The sequence below is a fragment of the Schistocerca cancellata genome, chromosome 3 (assembly GCF_023864275.1).
Source record: "Schistocerca cancellata isolate TAMUIC-IGC-003103 chromosome 3, iqSchCanc2.1, whole genome shotgun sequence".
NCBI classification, from domain to species: domain Eukaryota; kingdom Metazoa; phylum Arthropoda; class Insecta; order Orthoptera; family Acrididae; genus Schistocerca; species Schistocerca cancellata.
The window spans coordinates 704,178,069-704,205,965 of record NC_064628.1 but is presented as its reverse complement, the minus strand read 5'-3'; the positions used below and the strand labels follow the sequence as shown (position 1 = coordinate 704,205,965).

The following is a 27,897-nucleotide window of genomic DNA, read 5'->3' as shown; positions in this document are numbered from 1 at the left end:
CTAGGGGAGAGACTGAAGAGATTCCAGATTCCTTTATAACGTGAAAATAGGTAGCAAGCTGTTTCATGGATCTGCAAAGAAGTGCTGAGGGCAATCTGCGAGGGGTATCACTTCAGACACTGTAGAGACCTGAATAGCTGCTGCAACATTTTTGGTCCACAACATAATACCAACCACAGGTGTTGGGGGCCTGTACAAAGGCAGACAGAAATTTCAGTGGTGTGGGCAATTATGATGGAGATATCCCCAGTAACATCAGCAATATAGTCCAAGGGAGACAACCACCAGCTGGCCTTTTGGAGAGCCCAATGTGGTAACTGATTCTAAAGGAAGTGACAGTGTCACCAGAAAGAGATATATACCACAAAGATTGGCATTTATCAATAGCCGAAAAAGTGGCATGGGTACTGGGTAGCACTGAAGCATGTCGACACAGAGATCAAGACTGGAAAGAGAGAGACTCAAATCCCCAAGAGCGGGAAGGAGAGATCATAATAAGGTGGCTAAATAAGCAAGTGCCCTGCACAGGGGTAAACAAGAATTGCAAATAGTAATCTCTAGAGTGGTTTTTACACACACTGCTATTACTTCCAATTTAGTATAGGACACAATCACTGATGACAGTATGAGCCAACGTACAGCCACCTACAGACACTCTCACAGGGTCAGCATGGTAACCTCGAAAAGTTTGAGAATGATCGTCTGTAAAATGTGTTTCTTGGGGAGCAGCACAGATCAGGCAGCAGGACTAAATCAGGAGTTGAAGTTCTGGCAGATGACAGTCTCTACAGTGGTTCCACTGAATTAACTTAAGGACACACTGGTTACGCATTAAGAGACAAATATTACACATCAAGTTCCAGGATTCTGTTCTGTATGTCAGTGATGAGGAGAGGGAGAGAGGAGGGTGAAGGAGAGAGGAGGGTGAGGAGGGTGAGGGAGGAGGGTGAGGGGGGAGGGTGAGGGAGGAGGAGGAGGAGAGAGGAGGGTGAGGGAGGAGGAGAGAGGAGGAGGGTGGGGGAAAGGAGGGTGAGGGAGGAGAGGCCAGGAGGGTGGGGGAAGGAGGGGAGGGGAAGAGGTTGAGTAGGGCGAGGGGAAGGGAGGGCAGGGCAGGGGAAAGAGGAGCAGGAAGGAAGGGGACGGGGGAGAAGGGAGGGAGAGGACCGCAGCTGGGCAGGAAGGGCAGGCCACGGCAGGGGAGGGGAGAAGCCTGTCGAGAGTGACGGCAGGGGAGGGGAGAAGCCTGTCGAGAGTGGCAATCAGGGAGGGAAAGAAGCGGAGGTCTAGTGAATCTGGCGGCCGGGGAGAAGAAAGCAGTGAAGAGCATGGTAGGGCTGGGGACCGGGAGCGGAGCAGAGCAGAGCAGAGCAGAGCCGGCGGGACCGGGAGCGGAGCGGAGCAGAGCAGAGCAGAGCCGGCGGGACCGGGAGCGGAGCGGAGCGGAGCAGAGCAGAGCAGAGCAGAGCAGAGCCGGCGGGACCGGGAGCGGAGCAGAGCAGAGCAGAGCCGGCGGGACCGGGAGCGGAGCGGAGCAGAGCAGAGCAGAGCCGGCGGGACCGGGAGCGGAGCGGAGCGGAGCGGAGCAGAGCAGAGCCGGCGGGACCGGGAGCGGAGCGGAGCGGAGCGGAGCAGAGCAGAGCCGGCGGGACCGGGAGCGGAGCGGAGCGGAGCAGAGCAGAGCCGGCGGGACCGGGAGCGGAGCGGAGCGGAGCAGAGCAGAGCCGGCGGGACCGGGAGCGGAGCGGAGCGGAGCAGAGCAGAGCCGGCGGGACCGGGAGCGGAGCGGAGCGGAGCAGAGCAGAGCCGGCGGGACCGGGAGCGGAGCGGAGCGGAGCAGAGCAGAGCCGGCGGGACCGGGAGCGGAGCGGAGCGGAGCAGAGCAGAGCCGGCGGGACCGGGAGCGGAGCGGAGCGGAGCAGAGCAGAGCCGGCGGGACCGGGAGCGGAGCGGAGCGGAGCAGAGCAGAGCCGGCGGGACCGGGAGCGGAGCAGAGCAGAGCCGGCGGGACCGGGAGCGGAGCAGAGCAGAGCCGGCGGGACCGGGAGCGGAGCGGAGCGGAGCAGAGCAGAGCAGAGCCGGCGGGACCGGGAGCGGAGCGGAGCGGAGCAGAGCAGAGCCGGCGGGACCGGGAGCGGAGCGGAGCGGAGCAGAGCAGAGCCGGCGGGACCGGGAGCGGAGCGGAGCAGAGCCGGCGGGACCGGGAGCGGAGCGGAGCAGAGCCGGCGGGACCGGGAGCGGAGCGGAGCAGAGCCGGCGGGACCGGGAGCGGAGCGGAGCAGAGCCGGCGGGACCGGGAGCGGAGCGGAGCAGAGCGGAGCAGAGCCGGCGGGACCGGGAGCGGAGCAGAGCAGAGCCGGCGGGACCGGGAGCGGAGCAGAGCAGAGCCGGCGGGACCGGGAGCGGAGCAGAGCAGAGCCGGCGGGACCGGGAGCCGGCGGGACCGGGAGCGGAGCAGAGCAGAGCCGGCGGTACCGGGAGCGGAGCAGAGCAGAGCGGAGCAGAGCAGAGCGGAGCAGAGCAGAGCGGAGCAGAGCAGAGCGGAGCGGAGCAGAGCAGAGCCAGCGGGACCGGGACCGGAGGGGAGCGGAGCGGAGCCGGCTGGCAGTGGAGCGGAGCCGGCCGGGAGCGGAAGGGAGCGGAGCGGAGCCGGCCGGGAGCGGAGCGGAGCCGGCCGGGAGCGGAGCGGAGCCGGCCGGGAGCGGAGCGGAGCCGGCCGGGAGCGGAGCGGAGCCGGCCGGGAGCGGAGCGGAGCCGGCCGGGAGCGGAGCGGAGCCGGCCGGGAGCGGAGCGGAGCCGGCCGGTAGCGGAGCGGAGCCGGCCGGGAGCGGAGCGGAGCCGGCCGGGAGCGGAGCGGAGCCGGCCGGGAGCGGAGCGGAGCCGGCCGGGAGCGGAGCGGAGCCGGCCGGGAGCGGAGCGGAGCCGGCCGGGAGCGGAGCGGAGCCGGCCGGGAGCGGAGCGGAGCCGGCCGGGAGCGGAGCGGAGCCGGCCGGGAGCGGAGCGGAGCCGGCCGGGAGCGGAGCGGAGCCGGCCGGGAGCGGAGCGGAGCCGGCCGGGAGCGGAGCGGAGCCGGCCGGGAGCGGAGCGGAGCCGGCCGGGAGCGGAGCGGAGCCGGCCGGGAGCGGAGCGGAGCGGAGCGGAGCCGGCCGGGAGCGGAGGGGAGCGGAGCGGAGCCGGCCGGGAGCGGAGGGGAGCGGAGCGGAGCCGGCCGGGAGCGGAGGGGAGCGGAGCGGAGCCGGCCGGGAGCGGAGGGGAGCGGAGCGGAGCCGGCCGGGAGCGGAGGGGAGCGGAGCGGAGCCGGCCGGGAGCGGAGGGGAGCGGAGCGGAGCCGGCCGGGAGCGGAGGGGAGCGGAGCGGAGCCGGCCGGGAGCGGAGGGGAGCGGAGCGGAGCCGGCCGGGAGCGGAGGGGAGCGGAGCGGAGCCGGCCGGGAGCGGAGGGGAGCGGAGCGGAGCCGGCCGGGAGCGGAGGGGAGCGGAGCGGAGCCGGCCGGGAGCGGAGGGGAGTGGAGCGGAGCTGAGCGGAGCAGAGCCGGCCGGGAGCGGAGCAGAGCGGAGCGGAGCAGAGCCGGCCGGGAGCGGAGCGGAGCGGAGCGGAGCAGAGCCGGCCGGGAGCGGAGCGGAGCGGAGCCAGAGCCGGCCGGGAGCGGAGCGGAGCGGAGCGGAGCAGAGCCGGCCGGGAGCGGAGCAGAGCCGGCCGGGAGCGGAGCAGAGCCGGCCGGGAGCGGAGCGGAGCCGGCCGGGAGCGGAGCGGAGCCGGCCGGGAGCGGAGCGGAGCCGGCCGGGAGCGGAGCGGAGCCGGAGGGGAGCGGAGCGGAGCCGGCCGGGAGCCGGAGGGGAGCGGAGCGGAGCCGGCCGGGAGCGGAGGGGAGCGGAGCGGAGCCGGCCGGGAGCGGAGGGGAGCGGAGCGGAGCCGGCCGGGAGCGGAGGGGAGCGGAGCGGAGCCGGCCGGGAGCGGAGGGGAGCGGAGCGGAGCCGGCCGGGAGCGGAGGGGAGCGGAGCGGAGCCGGCCGGGAGCGGAGGGGAGCGGAGCGGAGCTGAGCGGAGCAGAGCCGGCCGGGAGCGGAGGGGAGCGGAGCGGAGCAGAGCCGGCCGGGAGCGGAGCGGAGCGGAGCGGAGCAGAGCCGGCCGGGAGCGGAGCGGAGCGGAGCCAGAGCCGGCCGGGAGCGGAGCGGAGCGGAGCGGAGCGGAGCGGAGCGGAGCAGAGCCGGCCGGGAGCGGAGCAGAGCCGGCCGGGAGCGGAGCAGAGCCGGCCGGGAGCGGAGCAGAGCCGGCCGGGAGCGGAGCAGAGCCGGCCGGGAGCGGAGCAGAGCCGGCCGGGAGCGGAGCAGAGCCGGCCGGGAGTGGAGCAGAGCGGAGTCCAAGTTGTCCGCGTGCACCAATCAGCAGCTATGCTGTAGTCCTATCATGTTGTCATGTGCTAGGGTAGTTGGGCGGGGGATCTTATTCATACTTTGTGTTCCGCTTATCTAAACAGGCAGACATGAGACTAGCTTAAGTTTCTGCATCTATTTCAGTTCACTTTCTGGCTTACCTGCACTCTGCATTTCAATACTATTCATATGTGAGCAACGCTGCGGGAGATTGCTGCATTGCCAAGTTGCAAACGACGCACGCGCCAAGAGAAGCAGCGCCATAGTATAGTGTAGTTCGCAATCTTACGTTTAGGGAGGAGCGTGTAGTTTATGAAGTAAAGAAGCCACGGCCGCATTAACCCTTTCACTGCTACAGAGACATGCTCCCTGCATTCCGCACTGTGGACGATTTTGTCATCACTGCACTGCTCGCCTGTGCTGACACACAGTGTTCTGACTGCTTTGACACTTATCATTCTATTTCTCAAAAACCATTTGGCCCAAAAATTTGATTTTTATACATCTTCTTGACTGATACCTTCCCCCCATAAATTACTTAATTTTGTTTCGATGTTCAATGCAGTTACTGTGCAGCATTAAATGTAGTAAACCATTGCACGAAATCTTGAAAAGTTTGCAGAGGTAAAGTCCATAGCGTAGACTTTCCATATGATCGATTTTAGTTGCCACAATATTGAGAATGAAATGTGGACATTGTACCTAAATTTCATGTAAAATTTGCTTATAACAATATCTCATTTAATTTAAATACCAGATACGTGTCATATGTAATACTGAGAAATATTCCGTCTTTCGCAACTGTAATAGAAGTTTTATTTATACCAGAGTTATTTCGATTTTTTTCTAAAAAGTTCTGATTAAAACAAAGTTGGCAAAGTACACAGAACTGAATTGTGGACAACTGAATTGTGGACATAATAAAACATAGAAAAAACTAAAATATATTTGTCAGTGAGGCACAGTGCACAAACAATTTGTGTTTGTCACAACGGACAGCAAATACTTGCCAAAACATAGATCAGTTGACGAAAACATTGAATATGATCATGTTGCCAAAGCAGTGAAGCAAAAAATTGCGTCCGACGATCAAGTAGCTCGGCAACGTATGGGCCAAAATTCTGCTCTAAATAATACTTTTTATACTGTCACAAAAGAACATATCTCAATATGAATAGTAAAACAGCAACTCCGGAAGAGAAGATATACAAACAAAACAGATAACATGAATATTGTATGTGTGCCTTTTAATTGTTTTTAATTGCTGTAAAAAGAAATATTGGAGGACAAAATTAGAAAAACCAAAAACTTATTATGATTATAAGAGGAGACAAAGCACTAGAAATTTCAAAAAATTACATTCAAACAAATAAAATTCATGAAGTAAGACACTTCGATATTGTTTTTAAATACAGAAAATATAAAGCACCGAACGAGGTTTGAACTCAGATCCTCTCACTTAGCAACTAAACACCTTAACCATTATGCTAACGCATCTTGTCATTTAAGAGAGCTCCTGGAGGACTTTAACATGTCACGCAAAATACAGACAAACACTGTTGGTAAGGCTATGAATTACTCACATTTTGTCGAAGTACAATAGGAAATAAACGATTACCGCTGTTCTTTATTGCGGAAAAGTTCGTGAGAATGATACAAACACCTTTCCTTGCTATCGCCTGAATTAGTGGGCTTATTGCTTATTTGGTTTAATTAATTAATAGAATATGAAGCAATTGGTATAAAGAATGCTTTTTCCAAACTTTCTGTAAAAGAAAGTCTGCTCTCAAGACATTGCTTTTGTTCAATTACTTTATTTATGACTGAACGTTTCTAAACTGAAGACACTCGTCCGTGCTCTGCACTGCAGTCGAGCTCTGGCGACGTCGTTCTCTGTTCATTGGCCGACTGCGTTTTGTGACGTCAGATGTGCAGAACTAACCTAAACTTGTCCGCCGTCGTAAATGATGCGCACTTTAGTAATCCTGATTACATGTAAAAGTTTGTTCAACAGTTTTCTCATAAAATAGTTAAAACAGATAGTTAATGGTACCAGAAATTTTAAGTTCAATTACTGCAATTTCCTTACTCACTAAATGGTATGTCTGAATGGGACTGTGGAATGAATTTTAACAACACACACCTAAAGACTTGTGTGACTGAACAGAAACAATTTATAATTTTGTACCATTATTACTATCTGTTTAGATGAAGAAAAATTAACTTAAAATCAGGCTGCATAAATCAATTATCAGAACCTCAATCACCGTCAAACTTTGTATAAAATAATGACTAAGACAAGTTTTATAATGTTGTGTGTTAAGGTGTTGTAGGACGCAGCATGAGGGACCCTGATCATAGGCAAGGTCTTCAGTATGTGAACACGAAAGGGTCGGAGAAGGGTGCGGTGGAGCTAACAGATGCAGAGCCAGATTAAAACTGGTCCTGCAGAAGTGAAGGACTCTGCCACAACAAATCTGATTTCCTCCTCATTTTCACTGACGAACACTACATTTGCACAGAAATGTTCATAAATGCAATGGTAGGTTCTTCATAAATGTTTTCTCCTGAGATGAAGTATGATACAGAGAAATTTTATCTTTAACTAGTAATACAGTTCTAAAGGAGTCAGTATAAAAATTGTTATCCTTACCTTACAATTTGCTCTACAATCATGATTTATGAATGCTGCTGGCCCAAGCCACAGTTGTGCACAATTCTTGCGGCAGCTGAACATCACAGAAAAATCATTTTTTCCTGGATGTAGCAGCATTGCTTCTTCTTCCTCTGTCAGTTCTGCTATACAACCAACCAAACATGGTATTTTTTCATTCTTGTACCTGTATGGAGGTATAATATAACAGAAGTAAATTTAATCACGTCAAAAATATGGGGCTGATGATCTATTCCCCAGTCCCAAGACATATACTATAAATATACAACAAGTACGGAGTACCACAAGCACTGTACGGAATGCAATGCGTCTGTTAATTCATCAAAAATACTATTTATGGTTAGAAATTGGCTATATATTTTACAGTACTTAAAAGGAAAAGATCTCAATGCAATCGTTACATCCATTACACTGAACATCAAAAATAAGTGTTGCTCCCAAAAACTTCTTAGCAGCTTTAACCCAAATCCAGGCTGGTGCTCAAACAGGTTCTTGCCTTTCCAAACTGCTCTTACAGAGTGAGTTGTCAAGGCACGTTCAAAGATTCAATTTGCTAGACTTCATATATAGAGGCAAAATTCACAAATTAAAACTACTGTTTAAGCTAAAGCAGCCTCTGTTTGACATTGACTGGCATAGTGAAGCTATATTATAAGGAAGCTATAATATAAGGTGCATTCAAAAAGAAACGAGCCGAAGTCTCGATTCGCAAACTGGTGACAGGAGACTAATCTCTTGACATGTGTAACGAGGTGTGGTCCCAATCAGAGTGTGGAAGTTCACAGCCTGTCGCTAGAGCGCATGATGCATGTCACATGACTAGACAGAGCTAGCAGCAGCATGCATCAATCGTCCAGCATTGCCAGTCGCATTGTAACAGGCGTCAACAGAAGAGCAAAAGGTGGTGTTCGTTTTCTGACAGCGGAAGGAGGAGGAGGAATCTACATTCATCAACAAATGTCACAAGTGTACGGCAAACACTGCATTTCCCTTGCAAGGGTCACGACGTGGCACAAGCGCTTCAGGGAAGGATGTGTGTCATTAGGCAATGATGCACGGTCTGGAGCATCACACTGAATTACCGATGTCATCGTCCAGCTGGTGGATGTAGTCATTACCCAGGACTGTCAAGTGACAGAGAGAGCCATAGCTGCCATGGTCGGATTGAGTGGCAGAAGTGATCACATCATCATGAAGGAACGACTGCACATGTGCAAACTGTGTGCCCAATGGGTGCCCCACAGTCTTCAACCACACCAAGAAGCGTATTGAACGGTCCACTGTCTTGCTCATCTGCAGCGCTCTGCTCAGGAAGGAAATGCCTTCCTGGCAAGAGAGGTGGCTGGAGATGAGTCATAATGTCATCACATCGAACCAGAATCAAAACGTCGTCGTCTCCAGTGGAAGCATCCAGGACCAGGACCAGGACCAGGACCAGGACCAGGACCAGGACCAGGACCAGGACCACCAAAAAAAGCCAAGGCCATCCATACAAGTGCAGGAAAGGTTATGCTGATATTCTCCTTTGATCAAGATGACCCATATCTGATTCACTTCCTGCAGCACAGGACAACAGTGAATGCCCAGCGTTACTTGCAAACCTTGACCACCCTTCACCAAGCCATCAAATCAAAACGACCATGCAATCTCACCCGTGGGGTCATTCTGCTCCATGACAATGCAAAGCCTCATGCGGCCAACAGTCGCAGCACTCCTGCAGACATTCAAATGGGACGTTCTTGGCCACCCTCCATACAGTCCAGACCTCTCTGTGATTATGCTATTTTTGGTCCACTTAAAAATGCTCTGAGGGGGAAAGGATTCACTGTACATGAGGAACTGGTTAACATCATAGCCCTGGGAATTTTATGAGACAGCCATTCACCGAACTGTGTCACAGTGGGACAAGTGTCTCAACAGCCAGGGTCAATACTTCTGATATACATGTACTGGTTTCTGTAATTATGCCTCCGGCTTATCTCTTTTTGAATGCCCCTTATATTATGACGAGTCTCTGAATAACTCAGCTGCTAGGAACACAGGCTACGAAAAGTCATGATCCATATTTGAGTCATGATACATCCTGAAATTTAATTCTGGCAGTATGTTTTACTATATGTTTGTTAATATCAATGACACTGCACAAAACAAGAACTACATAAGTATCGTTCACATCTACCAAACATTCACAATAACTTATTTATTCTGAATGGGTGGAGGCAGTATGTTGAAGAGCGGAGAGGGGACAGTTTATAGGTACAGACTGCATGGATGGAGGCAGTGTTGAGGGGTTGGCTCCATGTGTAAGGGGTGTGGGTGGGTCAAGGTGCAAGGACTCAATTCGAATTCATGGGTAAGGAGGAGGGGATTTGTTGAGAGGGAAAGCATCACAGAGGGAGAGGGGAATGGCCTGATGTGTTGAGTGACTGAGGCAGTTTGCTTGATTGTGGAAGTGAGACGTGGTGCTGGTTGAGGGAGAGGGTGCGTGAGCACATCTTGCTGGCTGATAAGAGGGGGAGGCACATGGTGGTTGAGGCAACATGGAGGGTCCTCATTTGGGGGGAGGGGGTTGAGGCAGTACCCAGGTTGAGGTGGTGAAACAGTGCTGGGGCATGTGTGGATTAAAGGGACTGGTTGAGGGGCATGTGCAGGTTGAGGGCATGGAGTTGAAGCAGTGGTTGACGTGCTGGAGGCACTGAGGTGTGTTGTGGTTGGGGGAGTTAAGGGATGGGTAGGTTGAGGAGTGTATGTGGGCTGAAGGAGCTTGGCAGGGCAAGTTGGGGGCTTAGTGGGGGGGCTGAGCAGGCATGTTAGGGGGCGTGTTGATGAGGCAGGTTGAGGGGGTTGAAGGGAAGTTTGAGGTTAGCATGTTGAGGGAGGGTTGTGTGATGCAGGTTGAGGGAGGCATCTTGACATGGCAGGTAGAGGGGAGGTTTGTTCGTTGGTTTGTGGGATTGAAGGGACCAGACCGCGACAGTCATTGGTCCCTTTTTCCAAAAAATTCAAACATCCAAACACAAGAAAAACGAACGATGGAGACGACACAGGACAAGAAAGACTCAGACAGAGACCACACAAAAGGAATTAAAATCACACAGAGTGTGACAGTGGTTGGCCGATCATAAGAGAGAAAAAAGGAGAAGGCAACCATTCAGAAACACACTAAAAAACCCAGTCTAAAATCATAGGCCAAAGACCAGACTCAACACAAAAAAAACTACAAACACTTAGATTAAGTGATAAAAGGTCCCTGCCCGAATAAAACGCAAAACTAAGCCTGCCATAGCGTTGTCATCTGTTAAAAGGGCAGGGAGCTTATCGGGCAGTGCAAACATCTGCCTGAGCACAGTTAAAAGGGGACAGTCCAACAAAATGTGGACCACCATCAAAGGCGACCCGCAGCGATATACAGGCGGGTCCTCATGGCGCAGTAAATGGCTGTGTGTCAAGCGGGTGTGGCCAATGCTGAGCTGACAAAGGACAACTGAGTCCCTGCGAGGGGCTCGCATGGATGACCGTCATACATTCGTCGTCTCCTTGATAGGACGGAGTTTGTTTGGTGTGGTCAGGTCGCACCATTCAGTGTCCGAAAGTGCGAAAACTTTGCAGCGTAAGACTGCTCGAAAATCAGTCTCTGGGAGGCCAATGTCCAGAGATGGTTTACTGGTGGCCTGTTTGGCCAGGCGGCCAACATGTTCATTGCCCGGTATCCCAACACGGCCTGGGGTCCACACAAAGACCACAGAGCGGCCGCAACGGGCAAGAGTAGGGAGTGAGTCCAGGATAGCCATCGCCAGACGAGAGCGAGGGAAACACTGGTCAATAGCTCGTAAACTGCTCAGGGAGTCGCTACAGATAACGAAGGACTCACCTGAGCAGAAGCGGATATACTCTAGGACACGAGAGATGGCAACCAGCTCAGCAGTGAAAACGCTGCAGCCAGCCGGCAATGAGTGTTGTTCGTAATGGTCTCCTAGAGTGAGAGCATAACCGACACGACCAGCAACCATCGAATCGTCAGTGTAAACAATGCCATAGCCCTGACATGTGGCAAGGGGGGGGGGGGGGGGGGGGAGGACGCTATGGGAGGCCGCAACTTGCACGCGGAAGGTACGATGCTCGTATCGTATGCCTTCCACATGTCAAAAAAGCGAGCGACAAGGTGCTGACAGCGGACAAAGGCCATACAGATGGCTGCGCTACAGCCCAAGACTGCACCTTGCGGATAGCGCCCTGCAGCTAACGTTCAGCAGCTGCAAAGCCAATGGAGCTATAGTAGAGGCAGATGTCGTCAGCATAAAAGGACGCCGAGAGAGACGTTCCCACCGCCACAGTGAGCCCATTAATTGCAATTAAAAACAGGCAGACACTTAAGACAGATCCCTGCGGTACCCCGTTCTCCTGAACTCTGACCGGGGGGGGGGGGGGGGGGGGGGGGGGGGGGGGACGCTATGGGAGGCCGCAACTTGCACGCGGAAGGTACGATGCTCGTATCGTATGCCTTCCACATGTCAAAAAAGCGAGCGACAAGGTGCTGACAGCGGACAAAGGCCATACAGATGGCTGACTCCAGGCTCATCAGATTGTCGGCAGCAGAGCGGCCCTTACGGAACACACCCTGAGACGGAGCCAGAAGGCCCCGGGACTTGAGTACCCAACTCCACCACCAGCTCACCATCCGTTCAAGCAACTTGCAAAGAACGCTGGTGAGGCTAATGGGGCGGTAGCTGTCCACCTCCAATGGGTTCTCACCAGGTTTCAAAACAGGGATAACGATGCTTTCCCGCCGTTGCGACAGAAACTCACCCTCGACCCAGATACGGTTGTAACGGTCGAGGAGGCGTCGCTGGCAGTCCACTGAGAGGTGTTTCAGCATCTGACAGTGGATGTGATCTGGCCCGGAAGCTGTATCAGGGCAAGCGGCTAGGGCACTTTGGAATTCCCACTCACTGAATGGAACATTGTAGGATTCAGGAGGACGCGTGTGAAATGAAAGGCTCCGACACTCGAACCACTCCTTAATGGAGCGGAAAGTCAGTGGGTAATTCGCAGAAGTGGAACTCTGAGCGAAATGTTCTGCTAAGTTGTTGGAAATTGTGTCGGAGTCAGTACAAACTTCTCCATTCAGTGAAAGCGCAGGGACACTGACGGGCGTCGGATAGCAATAGAGTCGCCGAATCTTGGCCCATACCTGCGATGGAGAGGTACGGAGGCCAATGGTGGAGACATACCGTTCCCAGCACTCCTGCTTGTGTTGGCAAATGAGGTGGCAGTCCCGCGCATGGAGCCGTCTAAAGGCGATGAGTTGTGGTAATGAGGGATGTCACTTGTGATGCTGGAGTGCCCACCTATGATCTCTAATAGCCTCAGCAATCTCGGGCGACCCAAGGCACAGTCCTCCACTGAGGGGACCCAGAAGAACAGGGAATAGCAGATTCTGCGGCAGTAATGATGCCGGTGGTGACAGAGTGAACCACCACATCAATGGCGTCATTGGAAAGAGGCTCAATAGTGACAACGGAGGAGAACAAGTCCCAGTCAGCCTTATTCATAGCCCATCTGCGGGACATTACCATCCGGTGGAAGATACAGACTGCAGACAGTAACAGCTATGGCATCCGCACCTGAACAGCGACAGCCTCTAAAGGTGTTTGTAGAGGGACAAACTCGCTGTGAGGGGAGTGGAGGACGTAGATGCAGACGCCACCAAATACCCTTTCATAAGCTGCCCGGTTCCTATAACAACCCCGATAGCCACGGAGGGCAGGGGTTCGCATTGCCAGAAGCCAAGTTTATTGAAGAGCAATGCGGAGGAAAGGGTGAAGGCTGAGAAGCTGTCAGAGCTCAGAAAGATGGTGGAAAAAATCACTGCAGTTCCACTGGAGGATGATATTGTCCATGGCTGAGAAAGGCGTGAAGGGACTGGGGAGGCATATTACGCCACTGGGTCACCGGCTGCCACTGACTGAGCACCTGTACAAGTGCTATCCAAGGTGTCTGAGGGACTGGCGAGATTGAGGTCCTCAGCAGACGCCAGGATCTCCACCTCATCCTCGCACGCAGAGCTCGAATGTTGCCATGGGGTGTGTGCCACCGCAAGTTCCTTGGCCTTAGAGGTCTTCCTCCGGGATGGAGGAGGATCGCGAAGCCCTACGACCAGCTGCTTGTGGGCACTTATGCCACTGTCTGACGTCATCCTTCCCGCTTGTGGAAACCTGGGAAGGGAGGGACCCAAAGGACCCCTTGAGAGCGAGAGTAGTCGAAGAAGTTGGTCACTTCTCCAGCTTAGAAGTGGGGACGGACGTCCCCAATGGGTGGAGGGTGTTGCTTCCAAGGTAGGTGGTGCAGAAGCAACAGGGTGGGTAGTGCCCCCCATGGGCAAGGGGGCATGTGGAGTTGTACGGCTTGGCGATCTGGCTGAAATTCGCTGAACTGATGGGGCTAGCATGGGTATTGTAGCAGCAACGTATGAAGATGTCATTCTCACAGGATGTAACGGTTCAAACTTCCTCTTAGCCTCAGTATAGGTCAGTCGGTCCAGGGTCTTATATTGCATGATTTTTCACTCTTTCTGTAACATCTTGCAGTCTGGCGAGCAAGGTGAATGATGCTCTCCACAGTTGACACAGATGGGAGACGGGGCACATGGAGTATTGGGATGTGATGGGCATCCGCAATCTCGACATGTGAGGCTGGAAGTACAGCGGGAAGACATATGGCCAAACCTCCAGCACTTTAAGCACCGCATGGGGGAGGGACATCACACTGGTAGACCATCACCTTGATCTTCTCCAGTACTGTATCACCCTCGAAGGCCAAAATGAAGGCACCGGTAACAACAATTATTCTTCGGACCCCGATGAACGCGCCAGACGAAATGAACACCTCAACGCTCTAAGTTGGCACGCAGCTCGTCATCAGACTGCAAAAGTAGGTCACTATGGAAAATAATACCCTGGACCACATTTAAACTCTTATGTGGTGTGATGGTAACGTTAACATCTCCCAACTTGTCACAAGCAAGTAACCTTCGTGACTGGGCAGAGGATGCCGTTTTTATCAAAACGGACCCACAGCGCATTTTGGACAAGCCCTCCACCTCCCCAAACTTGTCCTCTAAATGCTCTACAAAAAAACTGAGGCTTTGTGGACATGAAAGACTCCCCATCACCTCTCGTACAAACTAGGAACTGGGGCGAATAACTGTCACTGCTATCCTGAGACTTGTGCTCCTCCCACGATGTGGCCAGGGAGGGGAACGTTTTCAGATTATGTTTCTGAGCATTAAATTGAGTCCGAGAACACTTAGAGACTGCCGGGAGTCCCGATGCCCCAGGGAGATAGGCATCTACTCCTTGGCATACGTGGGGAGTTAACGGTGCAGGCATCAGCAGAGCGATTCCTGTGTTGTCAGGGGGCTACAACCAACAGGGTACGTGGCGGCCCCACCACAACGGACTGGCTACCGTGCTGGATATTAGGTGACAAGTATTCCATGTTTGTTGTCAGTGCAGAAAGCGGCACTGCACAGTGCATGGCGGAAAATGCACACAGGAACGTATCCATGCCCAAGAGTTGGAGAGCGGGCAGGACTGCAATGCAATGACGAATAAGCTGGCAGAAGGTCTCAATGCACAATGGACACAATGCACCAAGTAAGGCGCCATTCCCCAATTGGCTTGCTCTTCGGAAGAATTTTGAGATAAGGAGGTCAAACCCAACAGGGGACCATCACATGAAGACCGAAACGTTTGAGAGTCCTTTTAGTCGCCTCTTACGACAGGCAGGAATGCCGCGGGCCTATTCTTACCCCCAAACCCGCTGGGGGAGGTTGAGGGGAAGGTTGAAGGAGGGTTTGAAAGGGACATGTTGAGAGACAGATGAGGAAGTGGCTTAAGAGGGTGGTCAGAGTTCCTGTGCTGCTGACTGCTAGCCCACTAGCCTGTCAGGCAGGCTGGCCCATCAATGGGCCCATCTCAGTTCAGCCAGCCTGTATCCGTAATCCAGGGTGGCACCTTCAACCCAGCCAGACTACAGCTTGTGAGCTGCCATTTGGTGTAGGATGCAACATACACTGTGTGCTACATTTATGTCTGCACTGCAAGCTCTTGTCACCAACATCTTGAATGGGCATGAAGTTTCATGCAGTCAGCATAATGATTCCTGTAGCCTATTCAAGTTTTTAATAACAAATGAAATCTGCAGAAGAAATTAGCAATAGTATAATAAGAGTTTGAATAGAACTAATAACTATAGACATATCATAAACCTCTTTAACATAAAATACCTCAAATACTTAAACTTGTACAAGAAGCTAATTTGATGCAAGCTCTCTGCATCACATCTGTCCTGCAGGAAAAGGACTTATTTATTCATCCAGTACTTTCATGAAAAAACTGTAGTTTTGCAGCAAACAATTTTGGTAAGAACTTAACTATGTAACAATGTACAATCCAAACAGCGCCCATATCCTGAAACCTTTCTTCTGGAAGAACAAGTCCTGCATAAATGAATTTGCATTCAGCTGCAGCCATAGTAGCAGGAATAGCTAAAAATATTTATTGACAGCCTACAAGGATTTGGAAACCAGTGCCACTGCAATTTCCAATGTGAAAGCAACACATTTTGGAACTTAATTATGTGAATGGTCTGTCATTGCGTAGTCATTAACATCCTCAAAACACACAATAGCATTCTCAGATATGTTATCCTGTACAGTCTAGTCTTCAAATCTTCTTTTCTTAGGCCATGGGTTATTATTCTCCGATTTTCCTTTCAGTATATCTCAAATTACATCCAGATAACTAGGTTTACACGAAAACATGGTCAAATGAAAGTTGGAGGAATTAAGATGCAAAATTCATTTTAGCAGTTAACAGTGTGGGCAACAAATTAGATGCAACTTCAGGATTATTGAGAAAGTGTGTGCCAGACCAAGACTCTTTAACCTGGAACCTTCTGTCTTTCACAGGCTAATGCTCTGGCGACTAAGCTAACCATGTTCAACTCATGAAATGCAATCACCGTTTTACTTCCACCAGTACCTCTTTCTTAACCCAAAATTCACAGAAGTTCTCCTGTATACCTTGCATGACTAGTATTCCTCAAAGAAAGGGTACTGTGGGTGGCAGGGTACGTGTCCAATACAGGAAGGGCAAACAGTGTAAGGAGCAAAAGACATGTGGTCAGTGGGACAGTGGAATGTGTGAAAAAGAAAAATGATGATTTCCTTAAAATGGTCATGTGGATATTTTATTATTATTCTAAGTGACCGTAGTGTAAAGCTCCTACATCAATGAGGGTCATCGGCATGTGTCAATGTCATCAGAACAAGATAAATTATTTTACCTTCACAGCTGTATTATAACGTGAAAAAATGCTATCAAAAGAACATTGCCACTGTATAGTCCACTCCTTTTTGTGTCTGCACATAACTGTTATTGAATATAGCGGTTATCCTTTCCCAAAATGTATCCTTCTCCGACTCCATATGCTTAAGTGTAAAGGGCTGAATTTATAGGCCCTTGTCAACATCCCAACCTATCTTAATGCTCTTCCAGGAGTTAAGCACGGAATGGTGTCGATTTCTCTAAAGGTACACTTGTTCAAATCTTCGTGGACGAGAGAAAGCTAACTGCAGCAATTAAGTCTTTAAAATTCTAATATGAATGCTTCAATGTTTAACAAAGTCCAATGTGCCTCATATGCTGTCACAGTGTTCCAAAAAAGCCACTAAGCTGTGCAGCACTTGTTCGCATTGCTTAATTAGTTTTGGGAATTTGTTTTTCGAGTTATGTTCAAATGAAATGGTGAAGCATGACTATGAAATGTACATTTGAAAGTAGGGTGTTGTCTTTTCACTGAGATATACCTACAAGCACTGGGGTGGTGTGCAGATCGTGGTTAAAAATTACGTAACCACGCCAATGAATTATTTCCAGGAGGCCTGCCATCTAACATGATAATCGTAAGTATTTGCTACCAAGCACATGTAAACACACATCATCACAGCACACTTGATGCAATGATACATTATGAAAGAATTAATGACTCTGTATAAGCTTGTTAATAATTACTCTGAGTGTTACTGCCAAATATTCCATTACATAGCAATGATATTGAACTTACAAGACAGGGTGATAAAAGTGTGATCAGAAACTAACAGGAATTTTTGTTTTTCTTAAAGAATCTTTAATAGTTCATCAACACCAATTTTTCTGTTCCAAACTAATCCCCCCTCAGGCATCATACACTTGTGCCAGCACTTTCTCCAATCTCAGAAGCAATTCTTGAACTGACCTCTCGTTATGGTTTTAGCCCCTTCAGCGATTGTATTTTTATCTCATCAATGGTGGTAAAACAACATCCTTTCAGGGTTTTCTTCAGCCTCAACAACAGAAAGAAATCACAGGTGGCCATGTTCACTTAATACTGTGCCTGAGGCAACATACGAGTTTTGTTTTTATATAAAAAAGAGAGGGGGGGTGTGAAGAACAAGCACTGAGGGGTCAGGGAGAGCATTATCGTTATGCAATTTCCAAGAGTGGTTTTGGCACGCTTCTCATTGTTTTCTTCAGATTGTTTTGCACAAATGGCTCCTAACTTCTAGATAGTGTTCCTTATTGAAGTACAACCATAGGGCAGGAACTCATGTTCCACTAACCCATTGTAATCAAAGAAAACGGCGAGAATAACCATCAAATGTGATTAAACTATTCAAATTTTTTTCGGTCTTGGCTCCTCAGGCAGTTTTCATTGGGACGACTGGGCCTTGGTTCAAATGGCTCTGAGCACTATGGGACTCAACTGCTGTGGTCATAAGTCCCCTAGAACTCAGAACTACTTAAACCTAACTAACCTAAGGACATCACACACATCCATGCCCGAGGCAGGATTCGAACCTGTGACCGTAGCGGTCGTGCGGTTCCAGACTGTAGCGCCTTTAACCACTCGGCCACTCCGGCCGGCAACTGGGCCTTGGTTTCAACGTTCATCTTATTTCATCACATGTTTCTTTAGAAGTTCTGGCTTGTTGTTGACTTCATTCAGCAATTCCTGAGCAATGACTATGCAACATTTTTTACCTAAATTCAACAACTTTGGATCAAACTTTGCTGCAACACATATCACACCCAAAACATCCGAAAAAATTGCTTGGCATGAGCCAAAGGATATGCTGACATCATCAGCAACCTCTCTGATGATGATCTGGTGATTTTCCGGATACATTTTCATTACTTCTTTGGACATTTTCATCAATAATTGATGAGCTATTGGGTTTCCACGGCAGTCACCTCAAAGGTTCCCCCCCCCCCCCCCCCCCCTTGAAATGTTTATACTACTTGTCTTACTGATAGTAAATCTACCAAAAGCTACTGTGGACTTTTTGAATGCAGTGCTACACTTTACTTCATTTTTCAAGCAAAATTTAATTCAAATTCTTTGAGGCATTGTTTTTTCAAGTAAACATTAGCTGAGCACTCAAAAACACTTATGACCTTTTCAACAGTCAACAATACACTAAATATTCAAAACAGCTGAAAACTCAAATATACAACAGGAACATATGTGCCAAGAAGATTTAAAAAAAAAAAAAAAAACTGAAAATCGAATGTATAAAGCTCATAAAATTAAAAAAATCCAGTTACTTTTTTTTTTATCACACCATATTAAGTCTAGAACGAGAAAAATCAACAGCGTCAATAGTCAAGGTAAAAGAACTTGTTGGCATATTATTAAAACCAAACAGATCTATAACATGCAAATTATGGAAGGAAGGACATAACATCAGGGAGGAGCTCTTAGTATTTGAAACATAAATACGTGCACACACGTGGTGCCACTTGTTCGTCATTGAAAAATTCAGTCTATCAACTTACTAAACTGACTGAGTATTACTTGCTTGACCTACAACAGTCACATCACATACTATAAAGTATGTTTTCTGTGGCAAACAGTGTCTAACCTGATGTTAGCTAGTCCTCAAAAACTTTCTTAAATGCAGTTTTTTTTCTATTTACCTAAGGCGAGGTGGCGCAGTGTTTAGCACACTGAACTCGCACTCGGGAGGACATCTACATCTACATCTAGATCTACATCCATACTCCGCAAGCCACCTGACGGTGTGTGGCGGAGGGTACCTTCAGTACCTCTATCGGTTCTCCCTTCTATTCCAGTCTCGTATTGTTCGTGGAAAGAAGGATTGTCGGTATGCCTCTGTGTGGGCTCTAATCTCTCTGATTTTATCCTCATGGTCTCTTCGCGAGATATACGTAGGAGGGAGCAATATACTGCTTGACTCTTCGGTGAAGGTATGTTCTCGAAACTTTGACAAAAGCCCGTACCGAGCTACTGAGCGTCTCTCCTGCAGAGTCTTCCACTGGAGTTTATCTATCATCTCCGTAACGCTTTCGCGATTACTAAATGATCCTGTAACGAAGCGCGCTGCTCTCCGTCGGATCTTCTCTATGTCTTGTATCAACCCTATCTGGTACGGATCCCACACTGCTGAGCAGTATTCAAGCAGTGGGCGAACAAGCGTACTGTAACCTACTTCCTTTGTTTTCGGATTGCATTTCCTTAGGATTCTTCTGATCATTCCATTTTAAATCACTCCTAATGCGTACTCCCAGATAATTTATGGTATTAACTGCTTCCAGTTGCTGACCTGCTATTTTGTAGCTAAATGATAAAGGATCTATCTTTCTGTGTATCCGCAGCACATTACACTTGTCTACATTGAGATTCAGTTGCCATTCCCTGCACCATGCGTCAATTCGCTGCAGATCCTCCTGCATTTCAGTACAATTTTCCATTGTTACAACCTCTCGATACACCACAGCATCATCTGCAAAAAGCCTCAGTGAACTTCCGATGTCATCCACCAGGTCATTTATGTATATTGTGAACAGCAACGGTCCTATGACACACCCCTGCGGCACACCTGAAATTACTCTTATTTCGGAAGACTTCTCTCCATTGAGAATAACATGCTGCGTCCTGTTATCTAGGAACTCCTCAATCCAATCACACAATTGGTCTGATAGTCCATATGCTCTTACTTTGTTCAATAAACGACTGTGGGGAACTGTATCGAACGCCTTGCGGAAGTCAAGAAACACGGCATCTACCTGTGAACCCGTGTCTATGGCCCTCCGAGTCTCGTGGACGAATAGCGCGAGCTGGGTTTCACATGACCGTCTTTTTCGAAACCCATGCTGATTCCTACAGAGTAGATTTCTAGTCTCCAGAAAAGTCATTATACTCGAACACAATACGTGTTCCAAAATTCTACAACTGATCGACGTTAGAGATATAGGTCTATAGTTCTGCACATCTGTTCGACGTCCCTTCTTGAAAACGGGGATGACCTGTGCCCTTTTCCAATCCTTTGGAACGCTACGCTCTTCTAGAGACCTACGGTACACCGCTGCAAGAAGGGGGGCAAGTTCCTTCGCGTACTCTGTGTAAAATTGAACTGGTATCCCATCAGGTCCAGAGGCCTTTCCTCTTTTGAGCGATTTTAATTGCTTCTCTATCCCTCTGTCGTCTATTTCGATATCTACCATTTTGTCATCTGTGCGACAATCTAGAGAAGGAACTACAGTGCAATCTTCCTCTGTGAAACAACTTTGGAAAAAGACATTTAGTATCTCGGCCTTTAGTCTGTCATCCTCTGTTTCAGTACCATTTTGGTCACAGAGTGTCTGGACATTTTGTTTTGATCCACCTACCGCTTTGACATAAGACCAAAATTTCTTAGGATTTTCTGCCAAGTCAGTACATAGAACTTTACTTTCGAATTCATTGAACGCCTCTCGCATAGCTCTCTTCACACTACATTTCGCTTCGCGTAATTTTTGTTTGTCTGCAAGGCTTTGGCTATGTTTATGTTTGCTGTGGAGTTCCCTTTGCTTCCGCAGCAGTTTTCTAACTCGGTTGTTGAACCACGGTGGCTCTTTTCCATCTCTTACGATCTTGCTTGGCACATACTCATCTAACGCATATTGTACGATGGTTTTGAACTTTGTCCACTGATCCTCAACACTATCAGTACTTGAGACAAAACTTTTGTGTTGAGCCAACAGGTACTCTGAAATCTGCTTTTTGTCACTTTTTCTAAACAGAAAAATCTTCCTACCCTTTTTAATATTCCTATTTACGGCTGAAATCATCGATGCCGTAACCGCTTTATGATCACTGATTCCCTGTTCTGCGTTAACTTTTTCAAATAGTTCGGGTCTGTTTGTCACCAGAAGGTCTAATATGTTATCGCCACGAGTCGGTTCTCTGTTTAACTGCTCAAGGTAGTTTTCCGATAAAGCACTTAAAAAAATTTCACTGGATTCTTTGTCCCTGCCACCCGTTATTAACGTCTGAGTCTCCCAGTCTATATCCGGCAAATTAAAATCTCCACCCAGAACTATAACATGGTGGGGAAATCTACTCGAAATATTTTCCAAATTATCCTTCAGGTGCTCAGCCACAACAGCTGCTGAGCCAGGGGGCCTATAGAGACATCCAATTACCATGTCTGAGCCTGCTTTAACCGCGACCTTCACCCAAATCATTTCACATTTCGGATCTCCGTCAATTTCCTTCGATACTATTGCACTTCTTACCGCTATAAACACGCCTCCCCCTTCACTGTTCAGCCTGTCTCTGCGGTATACATTCCAATCTGAGTTTAGGATTTCGTTACTGTTTACGTCTGGTTTCAGCCAACTTTCTGTCCCTAGTACTATATGGGCGTTGTGACCGTTTATTAATGAGAGCAGTTCTGGGACCTTTCTATAGACGCTCCTGCAGTTTACTATTAGCACATTAATATTGTTATTCCCTGTTGCATTTTGCCTACTCCTATCTTGCCGCGTCTCAGGAGGCGTCTTGTCGGGCCTAGGGAGGGGATTCTCTAACCTAAAAAACCCCCATGTGCACTCCACACGTACTCCGCTACCCTTGTAGCCGCTTCCGGCGTGTAGTGCACGCCTGACCTATTCAGGGGGACCCTACATTTCTCCACCCGATAGCGGAGGTCGAGAAATTTGCACCCCAGATCTCCGCAGAATCGTCTGAGCCTCTGGTTTAAGCCTTCCACTCGGCTCCAAACCAGAGGACCGCGATCGGTTCTGGGAACGATACTACAAATAGTTAGCTCTGATTCCACCCCGCGAGCGAGGCTTTCCGCCTTCACCAATTCCGCCAACCGCCTGTACGAACTGAGGATGACCTCTGAACCCAGACGGCAGGAGTCATTGGTGCCGACATGAGCAACAATTTGCAGTCGGGTGCACCCAGTGCTCTCTATCGCCGCTGGTAGGGCCTCCTCCACATCTCGGATGAGACCCCCCGGCAAGCAGACAGAGTGAACACTGGCCTTCTTCCCCGACCTTCTCGCTATTTCCCTAAGGGGCTCCATCACCCGCCTAACGTTGGAGCTCCCAATAACTAATAAACCCCTCCCCCCGTGTGCCTGCTCGGACCTTGCTGAAGGAGCAGCCACATGTCCCCTCACAGGCAGAGCGGGCGATGCCACACGGCCAGCCTTCACATTGACCTTCCGCCTCGTGCGCCGCGAACGCCGCTGAACCCGCCACTCCCCTTGGGGAGAGGGTGGCCCAACCGCGCCCGGTACCCGCGAAGATGTCTCGACAGCAGGGACAGTGGGTGAAGCATGTAACACCTGGGGTGTACCTTGCGACGCACCAGACTCCCCACTGCCGCTACACTCCGAGGCAGCAGCCTGAAGACGGTTCAATCCCGTCTCCGGCCATCCTGATTTAGGTTTTCCGTGATTTCCCTAAATCGCTTCAGGCAAATGCCGGGATGGTTCCTTTGAAAGGGCACAGCCGATTTCCTTCCCCATCCTTCCCTCACCCGAGCTTGCGCTCCGTCTCTAATGACCTCGTTGTTGACGGGATGTTAAACACTGATATCCTCCTCCTCCACCTAACTGTGGGTTATAGGTATTTCACTACGACCTCCCATTACATTATGTGCCCATAACTTGGAATATTTAAAATAAATAAGTAAAATTACAGATGGTTGTTAATAACACAATGATACTGACACTGTTTACAAAACATTAGGAACCTTTACTTTCAACAGTAAATTTAATTTTTATTTACTGTGCTTCAGCCAAGACAAAACTGTTTACAGTCAAGACTGTCAAGTATTCAATTAACTAGAAGCATGACTATGTTTTCTTTAATGTTAAAGGAAATTTGTTTCCCCAACTGTAATAAAAGTTTAGGAGTGCAAACAATTCTATCTGAAAGTCATAGTGGAATACTTTCCATAGATGGGCATAGGAGATACCCTATAGCTGCAACATAATTCAATGTCAGAGGTTCCTAACGTCTCTCTTACGTTTACTCGGTCAATTTTGTACACATTGTTTATTTTGGGTACGGAATAACAAGATCTCTGTAAGATATAAACGTAAACAAAAACTTACCATTTTTTTGTGGCCGATATCTTTGCACCTTTCTGTCCTTCAAGAGAATATCGATAACAAGGCTCAATAATGAAACCAGAATCTTTGTCGAAGACTCGTAAATAGCGATATATCTGCAATTTAAAATGTCTGTTAGCTAATTCATTAAACTGGTTTACAAAAAATAAATAACTCTGTTACAATAATATTACATGTTCCTCTAAGCGCAGTTGCTGCTGCTTCGACTTGAAATGTGTCATCCGTGGCATCCATTCACCAGATATTAAACGATTATATGCCTTTTCATAATTTTGTGTCACTATGAACTCTTCTATAATTCCTTTCAATTCTTCTTTGTTTGCTTTTAAAGGTCTGTACCTGAAAACCAATGCAATACATGCATGTATTATTTATGTGGTCATGTTTTCTGCATCTACAGTACCTTCCATCATAGCTTAGTTTGTAAAAAGAATTGTTAATTACATCTGAGAACTGAAGTAAAAAGCAAGAAAGACAAAACTGTACAAATTGCAACTAGCCTTTCAGTATAAGCTTTTGTCATCTTTCTATGCCTTATCTTTTCACATTCCGAAGGCAATGAATAATTTTAGTAGTACCAACAACAACAACACAGGCCACAACATGGGTTTTAACTGAACTAAAGTAACAGTAAAAATTTAAGGCTGCACAGTTGCTAATGAGTTAAACCTTTGCCTTTCTACTAACAGCCTTCTTTGTTTCCCAGTTCTTTTACATATCAAGATGATAAGTAAAGTTTTATGATTAAAATACTAATTATTCAAATACTTCCACAAAAAGAATGTAAACAAGAGTTTAATTTCAGCAGTGGCTAAATAATGATCACAAGTTTCTAGGTCAAACAATTAATTTACGATATTTCTAAAGATAACTATGCAACAGTCCTCTTGCACAGATCAATAACACATTACACTGTGAAACTGCCATGTGATTACAGTATTCCCACCAACTGACATATCCTATACCCAAATCTCATTGCCTTTTTCAGTGAAAAGAACTTTTTCACAGTGCCAAAGTTGTCAGTGATTAACAAGTAATACAGACTACACCATAAACAGTGGCTGAGCATGATGAAACCAGTGTTAGGATTACACTGGTACAACCTGGGGAAATGTGTCAAATTCACAGTGAATATGGCCTACATTTGTAGAATAGCAAGCAATAATTTGCAAATGCAGATTACATTAAGCAAGGTGTGAAGTAAATTACAGCTGTTATACCTAGTGTTTACATTCAAAACTTGTAGGAACCTAACTATTTTGAAGAGATCCTTACTGAAAACTATTGCTTTCCACATTAAATAATAGTGGTGAGGAGATATCATGTTAGTTACTGTACCTGATGTTCATCTTGTGAGTAACAAAACCCAAATGAGGATCAAGAACTAATGACGTCGCCAAATCGTCATTCTCCGACAGCTCTTTTGGTGACATTCCTGTTGGCTGCATCTTGTGAAACAGATGTCGAGGCACCTGATCCACAACCATCCTGATTCACTGAAGCAAACAACAGTCCCGGTGATTCCACAGCACCACAGTGAAGGCATCTATTAACTTCATTACAACATTATTTGCTGCATCTGAGAAGCATTGTGCTTGCTACGTTTGCACAGAAATTAAAATAACTACAAATAAAACGAGGGAAATGAATATGACGAAAACAGAAAATGAAACTGAAAAAATATTTCCCCCAAGACACCTATTTAAAGTTACAAGGTCGAGAAAAGATACAGTGGTAACCATGACACAAAGTTAAACTTTTTTACGTACTAGCTGTAAAAGAAGAGGTTGGTGTACGAACACTTCACTTAGCCTAACTGAATACAATTCGATTACTTGCACTTACACACCGCCAGAACATGGGGTCATTCTTGATGACAGAAATGTGACAGATTAAAAAAATATGACAAGAGCGTTCGGCAACTGAGTCAGACGTAGGGTACAAAAAGTTCTGAGTCGCGTGCATAGAACTGGTGTCATTTGTAACCAAATACCGAATGTGAAATATTGAAACGAAAAATATTCTTGACACGTAATGCACAATTAATTCTATGCGCGTTACTTTATGCGTTGTAGTTAACTTTCTATATATGAAAACAAAACCGTCCTTGCCGATTAGGGCAATCACAAACACAATTATAATTATACAACTGAAGTTTCAAAAATTTGGATTATGGATGCGTAATACACATGAGCATCTCTCTTTTTCGCAGACTCTAGGATTTGTCAAACTAGTTCTCGAACATTTCAAAATGAGTGGCCTTAACAGGACTGCACACGGCGCAGCAGTATTTCTAGTTGTCCAAGCACCACGAGTAATGATACTGTGTACAGCTGATACTTCCTATATCGTATCTGCATAACATTTATAAAAACAAACTCAATGACACGCATGAAGCTATTTGTTACAAACGACACTCCCCCATGGACACAAAAGATACGCGATGGAATGATGCTACGTATTCCACACATATGCGCCACAAATACAAAAGTGTAATATCGTCACATACTGTGTTGTCACTTCCAAAACACAGAATTTTTAGATTTACTGCAGACAGAGGAAAGAAACATTGCGAAGTTCATATGAAAACCGTTAAAAAGTTCAATGGCTAGCTGCATGGTTCGGCATCAATTTGGGTCCAAGCACATGACAAACATGTACTTCAAACACATTTCCTTACCTAATTACAAAAAGAAATATTGCAGAACTATGTTTGTCAGTCAGCTCCCCACTAAACTACTACATAAGGTGTGTCTGTTGCACATTATGCGAAAATCTGTACACTTCTTCCCGATAGACGCTTCGAACCAATCATGGCAGACAAGGATTCACTCAATACACGCCTACAGCTGACGTACACCACTGTATACTACCGAATCTCCATTTAATTTTCTAGGATAATACAAAGTTCGTATCTAATTTAAAAACGTCAACTACAACAACATATTAGCTGCCATTCCAATCGTTGCTCCAACTCCGGAACTACTTATGACTTCGCGGAGGAATTCGTATAACGGTGGTTCTACTACAATAAGGTCTATTTTGTCGTTTACGTGTCCATGGCCTTCTTGAATATTAGTGAAGCTTGCTTACATTGTTGGTTTGCAATATGCTGGTGATGATTAGAGAAGGGACGATAGGAGATATAATATTTGATCATTTCCCAGGAGTAAAATACGTATTGGAAAAGAAAATTGCAAAGGATCGTTAAATAATAAAAAAAAAACAGTGCAAAAGGATTCAGGGTAGGAGAGAGAGAATGTAAATGACGGGATTTAAAAAAATTACACCGGGACTCGGTACCATTGGGAAAAGTGTAGTTTTGGAGTCGTTGGGATCAAAGTAAAGACAACGAATACATTTTATAACTCCCTGCTTTTCATACATATTTCCGTACAGACTACATTTGATGTTTCAACAGATCTCTATAAACGCCTGCATGTAGGTGGACCTAATATCTCATTCGTATGTGTACTTGGAGTTAGTCTCATATTTTATTCGTATTACATTTTTTGTATCCGATCAACCTGCTATTACAGTACTTAGGCCTATGTAAGTTGTGTTTCACACTGTAAAGTTGTGCTTCACACTGTAATTGATACTCAGACGTGAGATTTATATAACCAAAAACACTCGGACCAGTTCTCTACGAGATTGCCCCAGTTAACTTAGTCGGCATCTTCCGTTTTACATGATTCCTGCCATAATGTCTTACGACTTTACACTCCATTGTTCACAGTAAAGCGATCAAACAAACGTAGTGGTTACCCATTTTCCTACTTAACTTTTTGTGTATGACATATGCACTAAATCATATCAAGAAAAGAAATCCAGCTTGATTGGAAACTGAAGGCTCGTGATTACTGCTACTTTTATTAGTGCATAAAAACCTAGTCACTGAATCGGAATTATTATTTATCAGAAAATTGGGGAAAGGAGGCTCAGATTTGCGTAACTTCAATAGAGGGGATGGGATAGTGATTCTGGGGAGCGGAAGGGAATAAGAAAAAGTTGATGGTGGAAAAAAAACATTTTTTTTAAATATATAAATGACTGGAGGGAAAAATGGCACACCTTTGTTACATGCTTCTTGATATGCTCAGCATTTCAATTGAGCTTCTAGGAAGTAGTTTCTGAGAGTGAATGATGGACTGTGGTAAAACAGAGAAAGAAGAGAAACAAAACATTTCAGATGTGGTGTTATAGATGTTTTGAGGCAAAATCAGCTTAAGTGGCAGAAATGGAACTTAAGATAACTGTACAAAACTCGTGGACCCAAGAAAAACACTACAAAAACAGGGTAAAATGTGCTTTTGGCAAGAACCTCTTCGTTCACATTTAGGGAGACTTCAAGACAGACTCATCTGAGACTTCTGTAACAC

At 47.8% G+C, this 27,897-nt stretch overlaps 1 protein-coding gene across 1 annotated transcript in view; it reads right to left on the bottom strand.

The window, feature by feature from the left end:
• Positions 1-26,477, bottom strand: part of LOC126175700 (uncharacterized) — a 53,068-nt gene extending 26,591 nt beyond the window's left edge. Inside the window, exons 1-5 of the mRNA XM_049922635.1 lie at positions 26,196-26,477; positions 24,854-25,011; positions 23,689-23,854; positions 23,498-23,610; positions 7,021-7,207 (exon numbers count right to left, since the gene is read on the bottom strand). Of these exons, the coding sequence (XP_049778592.1) occupies positions 7,021-7,207; positions 23,498-23,610; positions 23,689-23,854; positions 24,854-25,002 (615 nt within the window). The 5' untranslated portion in view covers positions 25,003-25,011; positions 26,196-26,477. The remainder of the gene's footprint in view (positions 1-7,020; positions 7,208-23,497; positions 23,611-23,688; positions 23,855-24,853; positions 25,012-26,195) is intronic.
• Between the last annotated feature and the right edge of the window lie 1,420 nt (positions 26,478-27,897).